The 12,331-nt window shown below is 35.8% G+C and overlaps 5 protein-coding genes across 6 annotated transcripts in view; 3 read left to right on the top strand and 2 right to left on the bottom strand.

Moving 5' to 3' along the window:
* gry (trafficking protein particle complex subunit 11 gry) overlaps positions 1 to 12,331 on the bottom strand; it is a 31,509-nt gene that overhangs the window by 5,353 nt on the left and 13,825 nt on the right. The gene's annotated exons all lie outside the window — the stretch shown is intronic.
* LOC118683395 (trypsin) lies at positions 567 to 1,710 on the bottom strand. The gene has a single exon (XM_036375869.2). The coding sequence runs from the start codon at positions 1,526 to 1,528 to the stop codon at positions 701 to 703; it is 828 nt and encodes a 275-aa protein (XP_036231762.2). The 5' UTR covers positions 1,529 to 1,710; the 3' UTR covers positions 567 to 700.
* LOC118683394 (trypsin-1-like) lies at positions 1,939 to 2,758 on the top strand. The gene has a single exon (XM_036375868.2). It carries the CDS (start codon positions 1,939 to 1,941, stop codon positions 2,719 to 2,721), a length of 783 nt encoding a protein of 260 aa, XP_036231761.1. The 3' UTR covers positions 2,722 to 2,758.
* Positions 5,492 to 6,553, top strand: LOC106620297 (trypsin). Its single transcript, XM_014238758.3, has one exon. It carries the CDS (start codon positions 5,586 to 5,588, stop codon positions 6,369 to 6,371), a length of 786 nt encoding a protein of 261 aa, XP_014094233.3. The 5' UTR covers positions 5,492 to 5,585; the 3' UTR covers positions 6,372 to 6,553.
* Positions 10,402 to 11,417, top strand: LOC106620296 (seminase). Its single transcript, XM_014238757.3, has one exon. The coding sequence runs from the start codon at positions 10,429 to 10,431 to the stop codon at positions 11,188 to 11,190; it is 762 nt and encodes a 253-aa protein (XP_014094232.2). The 5' UTR covers positions 10,402 to 10,428; the 3' UTR covers positions 11,191 to 11,417.

The following is a 12,331-nucleotide window of genomic DNA, read 5'->3' as shown; positions in this document are numbered from 1 at the left end:
GTTTTGAAGTGAGGACTCCTTTAACATGTCTAACAATTGTTCATAAATACCCTTTTAAACTTTTTTAAACAAAAAATCTAATCACTGCGCGATATTAATTTATTTTCCATATTAAAAAAAAAATACTCTCAATGACTTGTAAACAAAGAATTAATTGACAGAATGACTTGTAACTTTGAATGTGTTCTCATGACAGATATACCAACTTGAGAAAAGCAAATGTTGAGCTAGTAGTGCTATTTCTTGGTGAGACCAACCAACTTTTTTGTACGCAGTCGTCACAAAATATTTTCGGTTAATTTTTTTTTGAGAGTGGATTGAAACGTCGACGATCAGTTTGGCAATTAAGCGCTGTCTCGATTCGTAAATAAAAGCGCCACTTTTCCAACTCTGCATTCATAGCAGATTCAGGCGCTCATATCAGAGTGTTTAGGAAGGATCGCCAATTTTGCCGAAAATACTTTGATTTACGAAATATTAATATTCCTGCAAGGGCTTGATAAAAGACGTAACACCGAACTTCTTATTTTCCACGCTCATCGAAAACCTTTCGATTTTTAGTGGACAGTACCGTCTGTTTATGATTGGTTCTGAAGATTCGTTTTATTAACATTTAATAGTTGCCATATTTAATGTTTTAATTTTAAAATAATACATCCAAACCAACACCAAATAAATTCTAATAATAAATGAGTAGTTTCTATTGACAATGCTGTGCAACAATTTTATTAATCCAAGGTTGTACAGCTCTTATGCTCGTATAGACACCAGGAAAGTTCGGACGACCGCAGCCAACACCCCACGAAACGATCCCATACTGCCGACCGCGAAACATTAATGGACCACCAGAATCGCCTTCGCAGGAATCGTTTATGCCCGCCGAAGCAGCGCAAAACATTGTTCTACTTAAATTGTCGTCACCACCTTTTCGATACTTGCGATTACAATTGTCACGTCTCATAACACGCAACACAGCGGCACGCAAGGCCACAGCACCCTCACCATCCTCACGCCGATTACCCCAACCGTAAACACGTACACGCAGCCCCGGTCTCACATTGGTATTACCGAGCTTGACCAATTGCACGCGCTGACCAGTCAAGGGTCTATCCAAACGCAAAATGGCTACGTCAAAATTTTTCGTTCTTTCCCTATACTGCCGCGGTTTGAAAATGGACTGCACAGCGGCCATTTTGTTACGATTCCAGAGTATCGTTGCACCAGCTTGTACGTCGAAACGAAAGGCAGGCGTGCCGGAGACACAGTGAGCAGCAGTTAGCACACAATTTTTACGCAATAAAGTGCCACCGCACATAGATCTATTATCCAGACGTATATTAACCATAAACGGTGCGGCCCCTATCGATACGAAATCACCGCCCATAATCTTCTTGGTTATCGTGTTGTTCGTTAATAATCGAACATCATTGGCAATCGTTATATTTGTGGCAGTAATGTGTGGAAAATAATTGTATGTAATTAGGAAAAATAGCAAAATTCCAAAATAACACGTTTTATGTTTCGACATTGCACCGACCACTTTCACTGTCTGTTTTTTAGAAGTATTGCAATAGTACTGCTTTAAAAAATTAGTCGCGCTTTCCAGTCAACCTTTTATACTTTTCAGGCAACCGCGTCCATGATCTTCAATTGTTGTTGTAGAACACTATTTATTTATTTATATTGCTTTTGTTACATTAAGACAGCATATTTACCTAATCCACTTCCACTCAGGCGCTCAACAACTGCCATTAAGCCTTGTAAAGCCGATGTAAATATTTATATTGTAACTTGAATTACATGGCCTACATATATTGGCCTTGGCAACAAATATTTATTTAATTGTTAGGCATTATAAAAAACAGAATTGGTGTACATTTCTAACATTAGTTGTGCCGCAGTTGTGGAGAAGCATAACGCTAGTTTGAGAGCTCCAAAATGAGATTCTCGCCAACGCTACTCTTGATATTGCTCATGCAAAGGACTTTGACGTACCCGACAACTAGCGAATTACAAGTACAACGCGAACGGCGAATCATCGGCGGTGAACCAGCACGAATCGAACAAGTGCCATATCTCGTGAATATCCGTTTAAATCGCCTTTTTCATTGTGGTGGCTCATTGGTGACGTCACGTTGTGTTTTAACAGCAGCCCATTGCATCAGCCATCATTTGCCAAATGATTTTGTTGTACGCGGTGGAAATACTTTGTTATCTGATGTGGAAAATTGGCGTACGGTTAAACGGGTATTCGTACCGCCCGAGTATAATAATCGCACATTCGATCATGATGTGGCCATTATGCGACTTAATACTAAACTACAAGGTGTGAATATCAAACCGATAACAATTGGTGATTTTGCGCTCGCACAAGGCGAATACGTTACCGTTTCCGGTTGGGGTCTTACGCGTGAGAATGCTGTTCTACCATCGAATCATATGCAGACGGTGCGTCTTCATGTTTTAGAGCAAAAGCAATGTAAAGCAATATATGGGGATTATCGAAATGTAACCGACACGATGTTCTGTGCATCGGTGCCGGGTCAAAAAGATGCATGTTTGGCTGATTCCGGTGGGCCAGCAGTGGCGCGTGGTCGCTTGGTCGGCGTTGTGTCGTGGGGTAAAGGCCGTGAATGTGGTCGCGCTAATTCGCCGGGTGTATATGTGAGATTAAATATGGTGAAGAAGTGGTTAATGCATATACTGTACAAACACTGTTAGGAGGCTATAAAAATTTGTTAATGATAATATTTTAAATTTAAGTTAAAATAGGTGGAGTTAGTGGGAATGGAGGTATTATAATATTATATTGCATCAACATAATCAACTTAGTTAATAAGTATACTTGTATACATATAAAATGAGACTGAAATAATATAGATTGGCAGATTTTCAATTCTGCACTAAATTACTATGCATGAAGAAGCTTCGAAAATTAATTTGTAAAATTACAATAATTTGCTAACATTTAGACAGTGATGAAACGAACGAGCATATTTTCGAATGAGTTGAAAATTACGCTATTTCATTTATATTGTAATTTTGAAAGCGTTCTCTCTCATAATTTGTTTGAAATACGTCCAGTCTCTAATGTACCTGTATTTTGTGTTAGAACGCTTTTACAATAAAATTTTTTATAGAGCGTTCTTAAAACTATATCTGAGAAGATGGTCTTCTATTCACCATAAGTAAGTGGCATGATCTGTCACAAATGACATATTTTTGGTAATAACACTTCGGAGCATACAATCGGTAAGGAGAAATGTTGTTGAATTCTTTTGGGTCGTAACTTTATTACTATTCTCTTATTCTAATATTACTACCATTCGTGCCAAAGCTACTGTTCTTCTGCGTTTTTGATGAAGATATGAAACTGCCAGAGGAGTGCCATATAAATTGAAGCCAAGAGACGTTGAAAGATGATTTTTAATGTCAAAAATGTTGCTTGAACGCGCGTTTAAACATGACAACGCTAGGCCACATGTTGGAAGATTGGTTAAAAACTATTTGGAAAACAGCTGCTGAGAAGTTTTGCCTCACCCAATAACAAAATGTGGGCTGGATTTTTTCTAGGCGCCAAGCACAGTTCTTCTGGCATGGAATTCAAAAATTTTCAGAAAGATGGGAAAATATTATAACTTCAGATGAGCAATACTTTGAACAATATTATTTTATGTACATGCTCTTAAATAAACGTTTAAATATTAAAAAAAAAGAAACGCACGAATATGTGAAGTTATAGACGCAATACATATTAGCCTTTTGGTGGTGATTGGGAACAAAGTATATCAACAGACGCCTAAAAGTAGTCCAATGCGGTATTGCTTGGCTTGAAGAATCGCCAAAAATGAATACCCTTATTACGGTTTTCAACTCCACTCGGTTGAATTACAGTTGAAGCAATTCTACTTCAGATCAACCCAATTTTTTTTTTTGGTATTACGATTTTCAACTATTTTCAGTCGAAGATTTGATTGGTGTTGCTAACCTAAAAAATGCAGATTTTACAGATATTGCTCACGAAAAGGTAAATAATTTATAAAATGATATTTATGATTGTTACAAAACCTGCTTTTATATATTATATTATGAACACCATATTTGTGAGCTGTGAATAGGACTGTAGAGGAGCTAAACGCTGCAAAAATGTAATTTTATTTAAAAAGTATACTTCTAGGAGTAGTAGATTGTATAGACTCTTTATATTCGACACACTTCCCACGGCGCCTTAATTTTATTTTAATGTTTCCAAATTGTAGCCTGTCTCGTCCAGTTTCGGGATTTTACGCCACGTGCTCAACAAATGTTTCACCTTTCTATGGATTTGTGCATAATAACTGATTCAAATAATTTGAAATTATAAATAAAATACTCTTTTTACGCATTTTCAAATTTTTATTAATATTTTTCCTAAATAAATTCATTAATGTTTAACTACAACTGCTTGTTAGCAGTTGAAATTTTTTGAAACTCTTGTCAACCTCACTGGCACAGAGTTGAAAACCGTAATACCAAAAACAAAAGTTGAAGTTTGACAACACTTCAACTGAAATTTCATTTGACAGCAATTTCAATTTCAACCAAAATGCAGTTGGGTTGAAAAGCGGAATAGGGGCCTTAATTTGTCTATTTAAAAATAAGTCTAAGTCTGGAAATGCTTTGATAGATTTTATTGGCCTATGGCATTTCTTTCACTCACTAGATTTCACATCCTGCATTAGGCCAAAGATGTTTTCAAAGTAAAAGAGATCAAAACCTGCAAAGACAGCTTACATTTGACCAGTAACTTAAGTGCATAATTGTGTGAAATTATAGAAAATCCATCATATAAAATACGTGCGTTGTTTTGATGTTCATTTGGCATTCATTCACTACTTGAATCCTGTCAATATTGCTATAAGAATAAGAACACCCATAGCAATGTAATTTGTAGCATGAAAGAGTTTCCCAGCTAAAATTAAATACCTTGACAAAACATCTAAATATTCCATAGTGCCAATGACGTACTTGTTAATTAATGTTTAATTGTCCGTTAGTCATAACTTTCTCTAACTTTTTTTTTTTACATAATAAAACTAATTGCTCACGAGAGAAACGTGATTCGAAATAATGAGTAATTTTTACATACGTAATACTAAAGAAGGTAATACCAGCATCAGTTTTCATACCCGCAGTTAAAGCTCAGGGTTGTGCAGGTTATATATGGTAGAACACGTAAAAAGAAAGAAAAAAGGTTAAAGTTGTAAGGCTTCAGGGAATTCTACTAAATATAAGCTCGCTTAAACGCGATGAGAATTATAGGTTTCGATGAATAAACGAACGAACGAGACGAATTGTAGGGTATACGGCGTGCAATTTTCAACGATTTTTACACTGTTATCAACGATATTGTTCGGGATTTTCATAACTGTGAGTGAATGAGTTTGAAGACACTAAGAAATACTTAAAATATTTATGAGATAATTAAAAACAGATATAATGTAGAATGTTAAAACGTGTAAATATAAATCTTAGTAACTTTCTTTCCTGCGAAAAAAAAAAAAATTTAGGCTTGACTTCAATAAATACACAATGTACTCTTGCCAATGTATTCAGTTTCCACGAACAACGCTATGGCTTTCAAACTAAAGTTAATTTTCCAACTAGTGATATATCTATCATGGCACCATATGCTTTGCACAGGCATTGGCGAGAGAATTGTGGGTGGCAGTTCGGTTACAGAGAAGAAATATACTTATTTTGTGCGTGTACATTATGAAGGCATACTCTGGTGTGGTGGATCGTTGGTGCGGAATAATGCAGTAGTCACAGCAGCCCACTGTGTCAGCGACGTTAACGTAAAGGAATTACGAGTTCACGCTGACACTATTAGCTTAAGAGATGAAGGAATTGTGAGACAAGTTAAAAAAGTGGTGATCTCAAGTTTATACAATGAACGTACTACAAACTACGATGTTGCAGTGTTAATCCTTGCCTCTGCCATACCGAATTCTAGTTTCACACCAATTCAATTGCAAAAGACACCAGTCGCTGCTGGTACCAAATGTTTGGTTATTGGTCATGGTAATACAAAGGAAAATGGCAAAATTCCGACGCAATTACAAGAAGTTTGGGTGCCGGTGCTGAGTCGAAACGTTTGCCAACGTAGATATGCAGGTGTTGCACGCATTACTAGGAGTATGCTGTGTGCATGGGAGTCGGGAAAAGATTCGTGTGGAGGCGATTCTGGCGGACCAATGGTATGTAACGGACAACAAGCTGGAATTGTATCCTGGGGTGTGGAATGTGCGGATTCCAGATATCCAGGCGTCTACACAGACATCAGCAGTGTTTATACTTTTATCGTAAGGACGCTTCAGAGGTATCAGTGAAATTTGGTAGTTTTTAAGTTGTGCTTATTCGATTATTTTAAGTGAATCACTAAACTTAATAAAAATGTAAAACAAAAGCAAACAGACTTATACATTGCACTTTGCAGTGGTAATAAATTTTATCTGATGGGTCTGTCGTCATAAATTATTGAATATATTTTAACTGCAAAAATTATATACAACATTTTTTTCGTTACAATCATCATATCACTATTTTGTTTTCTACGGCGGTTCATTTGCTTTTTTTGTGAAGTTTAATAGACTCTTGATTTCCATTGTTGATACTTCATCCAGTTCCTTGAACTGCGAAGCTCCTATATACTATCTAAGCCTAGTTATAGATCAGGCCGAACACAAGCACAAGCGAAGTTTTCCAGCGTCTCTTTCATGCTTACTCCCCTGCACTTTCTACATGTGTCATCGTTAATAATGCCCATACAGCTCGCATGTGATGCCAGTAAGGCAACCGTCCTGCAGTCAGTGCTTTCCCTCCGCTCTCTTGCACATGATCTTAGCGATCCTGCTTGCCCCTAAGGCATTCCATCTCACCCTGATCCGTCTGCCAGTCTTTTTGGAAACTTTGTGTATCGTTTTTAGCGACTTGCGTATTGTCAAGTGGATGGCACTTTTGGCAATCTCATCAGCTATTTCGTTTCAGGTGAGGTACATTTCTGATAGAACTAGTACGTAAATAAGCGCTTATTCACACACGAAAACATTTGTTGTGACAACTTGTAGTTTGTTGACGAGGGAGGGAGTACGAAGAGCACCAAATTGATTTTTTTGCATTACTAAGAGAAAAGCTGCCGATAATGAGCAATAAAAGATTCCTTGTGTAAACAGGCGCTAAGCAAGACTAAAATATTTGAAGTGCGAACAATACTGAAGAGTTTCTCTAACATCGCTTGCTAACCAAAAAAATTACTGGTGATTACCAAAAATGGGGAGCATTACAGGCACATGGATCGCAAATTTTCGGTTCTATCTCTCAATATCAATCGAAAAAATTAGAGGAACAATGCCTGAAAGTGGTGTTGCCATCGGAGAGTTAGCAGAGGATCTCAAATCTCTTATGGGTCAAGTGAACACATTTTGGTAAATAAATAATGCGTGTCAATGCTAGACTCGTACCAAAAGACATAAATCTTTTACAAAAACAATGAGTAGATATCGCAATATAGATGCTAGACAACGTAGCTGAGGACCCTACATTCATCAACGGCATTATTACTAGTAACTTGGGTTTATGAATATGACGTCTAAGCTTTCCAACAATCTAAGGAATGACACTTCACAAAAAGGGCCGAAACCGAAAAACAACAAAAAAAAGCAAGTTAGGAAGAAGTTCTGGTGTAACCAAACATTTTATACTCTTGGTTCAATTCAACTTCATTTTTTCATGAAATGGTGAATGGATTACGATCAAATTTGGTATCATATTAACTTATTTTGAAGGTCATAGACTTCCTTAGTTTAAATACTATATTTTACTTCCCGTCAGCGAAAATTATACTAAAATTATTGGGCACATGGCAATGAAAGGGCTTCTTGCATTAATTTTGGACATTGCTCGGGTATACTTGTGAAGTTCTTTTCAAGCAATTTTTTATATACATATATAAATATAAACAATATACAAGTATATGGAGTAAAATCTACCGCACGTTTCTATTAGACATATGGGGGCTAAGGGCAGTATTAACCCGATTTCACACATTTTTGACACAAAAAGTATACAATATTATAATCGAAAAAACATTTTTCCCGAATTTGAATTATATAATATATGTATCTCACAGATTGACCGCTATTTTCGGCAAAAAGTTGCACCATATGTCTGGTGTTCATATTTCCGGTATCTGAGGGTTTGAATAGTTATGGTGCAACTTTGACAATTTTTAGACTTCACCTGGCATACTTTAAAGAAAATATTCGAGCAATCTTTTATCTCGATATATTAATTGGTATTTGTATACTGGAAAGTGCAAAAAGCAGATGGAATTTAAAATTGTGTTTTATGGGAAGTAGGCGTGGTTGTAGTCTGATTTCGCACTATAACATGGGAATGTCAAAATAATCTTATGTACCAAATTAGGCTGAAATTGGTGAAGAATGTTCGGAGATATGTGATTGACCAATTTTGACACTTGCTTCTATGAAGCTCTTTAGTGTCATCTCGGATGTAAAATTCAAAATAATATCATAAAAAAATAAAATTCGATAAATATCATCTAGCTATATAAGGTAATGTTTATAGTAAAAATTTACTTGACGTATTAAAAATTGAATTTTTTAGAGGTTAACGGTACAATTTTTTTTAAAGCATTCCTATGAAAATTTTCATAGACATAATATATGTACTTATGCATTTTTTTCTTGTTTATTGTTGTTTTGAACCAACTACTTATATATATAATATATATATGCAAAGTTATGAAATATTACGTTTTGTTCAAGCAACCATTGTGCTCTGAACTAATTTGCAATGTTTACAAATTATTTAATGAGTTTTTTAATTACTTTGATCAATCAAATGCAAAAATCACATAAACATATGTATATATATATATAAATATACATTTATGTATGTATGCAAATTTTTTAATTCAGCATATAATAGTACGAGTAAGTATTATATTATTAGTTGCAGACTCGTATTCAAATTCGTAGTCTATGCATACAGGGTGAGACAGGTTGGTTTAAAGAGTACTCGTATTTCAGAACAGAACTTACTATTAGATGAGTTAAAGTGGAATCATTGCTGGGTCCTGGATATCGAACTCAAAGGAGGCTATGTTGAGAAATAAATCATATTTTTTTTCCAAATTTTGTTTTGCTTTTGTAGGTTATGTATTTATGGGACTGTTAGTTGTCAAAGTAAGGCACATAAGCTTGACATTTCTGTCCAGTACACTTTGACAAAGGTTACAACAGAGTCAAAAAGCAACAAGTTGTTTTTCATAAGAAACAGTAGCAGTTGCCGCATGTCTGAAATACTGTTTACTGTACTAATTGTTATAAAATTGAGAACTAATACAGAAAAAATATATTCGTAATTTCATTCATAGCTTCATTTTAATTAAAAGTTGGATACCCGCAAAAAACACTCGTTATTTTAATTTATTTAATTTATTTATTATTATTTAATTATTTTATCTAATTATCTAATTTGACCTGGCTCCAATAAGAACTAATGTATAGCTAGTATATATCAATGTAAATTTTGACTTTCAACGAAATCGTTTCGAAAATGCGAGTTTTTCAAATATTCTTAGGATCTTGATGGATTCTATTGACTATTGTATACGGAACTCTTTTTTGTGAAGCGAGCTTGTGGTGGTCTTAAATTCTTGGAGTTTTTTGGAAAGTTCGCAGACTCTAAGCACATGCGTATACCAGTTTTAACTGCCTCCAAAATATATTTAAAAAAAATTTCAGTATATAAAAATGACGTCACCTGACGGTTGCATTTTTTATTTTGAAAACGTTGTTCTCTTGGATTTATCTGGTTTAACTTACTTTTTCGTAGGCTTTGTTTAGAAAATTGAAAACGAATCTCAAACGTAAGCCAAAATGTTCATTTTATTTGCTAGTTACGACTGTGGCTTCAAGTATTTTACAAAAGTCGTTTATTTCGGAAACACAGAAGCTAGTATGTCGAGGAGTCACGGTGTTCGACGAACATTTTTCTATAATTTTGATTTAACCGTAGTTGAGACTGAGATCAGATAGTATATATGTGGAAACATTTGAGAGTATAAACAATAAAATAAATGATAAAAGATAGGCGCCTTAACATCTGATACAAATATATAATATATATTTCTGATAACTGATACACATATGTCAAAATTATTCAATAAAAATCTTTGTAAACTTTGCACGAAATAAAGAGTCACGAATTGAAACACTGAGCGAGAACCCAGCGATGCACTCACAAATCCGAAACGCCGATTTCGATAAACTCCACAGTCGTATATATATATATATATATATATATATGTATAAAAACACTACGCGCACACGGGAACGCACTCAGTTGGGACAGTGACATGCTATGCGTCAATTCAATCGACAATTAGTTTTGCAATTAATATTCTATTTTGCATTTGGCCATATTTATGGACAACAAGTGTCCGAACGTATTGTTGGCGGCAGCGTGGTAACACAAAAGAAATATCGCTATTATGTGCGTCTGCACTATCAAGGAGAGTTCAAATGCGGCGGTTCGTTGGTGCGAAACAATGCTGTACTCACGGCAGCCCACTGTGTCAAGGGCAATGTGAAGGCGTTGCGAGTACACGCGGACACTATTAATTTGGGCGACACTGGCGTAGTGAGAACGATTAAGAATGCGCTAGTTTCAAAAACGTACAATGCGGCAACGCTAAATTACGATGTAGCAATCTTAATACTCTCCTCTGCCATACCGAGTGCCAGTTTTACGGCGATATCATTGGATAAGAGCGCTATCGCTGTCGGTACGAGTTGCCTGGTTATTGGTCATGGCTATACTAAAGAAAACGGCATTGTCTCGCGACAATTGCAAGAGATCTATGTACCTGTCGTGAGTCGGGCAGTTTGTCAACGGAAATATCGTGGTACCGGTGCTATTACACAGTATATGATGTGCGCTTCGGAACCGGGTAAAAAGGATTCGTGTTCGGGTGATTCTGGCGGTCCGATGATATGCAACGGCAAACAAGCTGGCATTGTTTCGTGGGGTATGGGTTGTGGGCGTGTCAAATATCCGGGAGTTTACACAGACATAAGCAAGGTGAATAGTTTCATCGAAAAAGCACTTAAAAAGTATCCGTAAGCAGGAAGTGGAGCAGAATTGTATGTTATTGCAATACTGTACTGTTATCTTTGCGTGACATAATACTATTAAGATTAAAGATATTGTAATTATTTAAATGTAGTTATTTATTAAAAATACACAATAGTTATGTAATCACTTTTGTATATATTAAATGTAAATGGTTTAGCATGCCGGAAATAAAACGAATCTAAAATCGGGTGAGCCCTGACTCTAAACAAGAGAAATTAGCTTTTGAACTTTGAAACTGTCGGCTTTAAAGCAACCAGCGTCATAGTTAATGTAAGCTTTGACTTTCATCCAAAGCACAAACTGTGGAATTTTTCCTTTACTTCGGAACCAATTAAGAGTAGTAAAGCATTTGAATAAGCTCGTGTCTTCTAGTGTAGTGACTAACCAATCAAAGGATTGCCTTCATATTTCTAAGGTATGGCTCAAACATCAAATATGGAAATGAAACTTGGTATCTTTAACTTAGTGCTCCTTTTTTGACAATGATGTGTTAATATATGATCATGATTTATCAAGCATAATGAGCTTTGTTGTCAAATCTATATGTTTGTCTAGTCGCCATTTATCTAAAAGCTAAAATCTATACCCTAACCCACTCCCCAAATATCGTTTTTGATAAGTTCTTGCGAAGGATTATAATTTCTTGAACTTTAGTGTCAACTTTAGGAAGGCTTCCAAAGCATTAAAGATGTATTCGAAGTACTGCCTCTTTCAGAGAAATACGAGTTTAGTCCAATAACAGGAAAGCAATACAGGCTGAGCTCACTAAGGGTGCGGTCTAAACCCGACAACTTCTCAGCGAGTTGAGTTTTGTTTTTGCTAGATGAAACGCTTATGTTCAGCCATGGTACGTGATGCCAACGATAGCAGTTTCCTGGAAGATGGCCAGGTATAATGAACTAAACACTTCCTTCATGATTGTTTCGCTTTGGAGAGTCTAGAGATAGATATAGAGTTATAACATATATAAGTATATAAATGTTAAGGATGACGAGACGAGTTGACAGAACACTTGTGGGTTGAAGCCAAATCAACTAAACTTGCTGACAAGGATTCCTTTTGGCATTTCTTCATACACTGTGAAAATGAGTAAAATCATATTATAACCACGCCCACCCCCCAAATAACG

The sequence above is a fragment of the Bactrocera oleae genome, chromosome 6 (assembly GCF_042242935.1).
Source record: "Bactrocera oleae isolate idBacOlea1 chromosome 6, idBacOlea1, whole genome shotgun sequence".
Taxonomy (NCBI): Eukaryota; Metazoa; Arthropoda; class Insecta; order Diptera; family Tephritidae; genus Bactrocera; species Bactrocera oleae.
The sequence above is the reverse complement of the archived record's forward strand: the minus strand, read 5'-3'. Positions and strand labels throughout refer to the sequence as shown.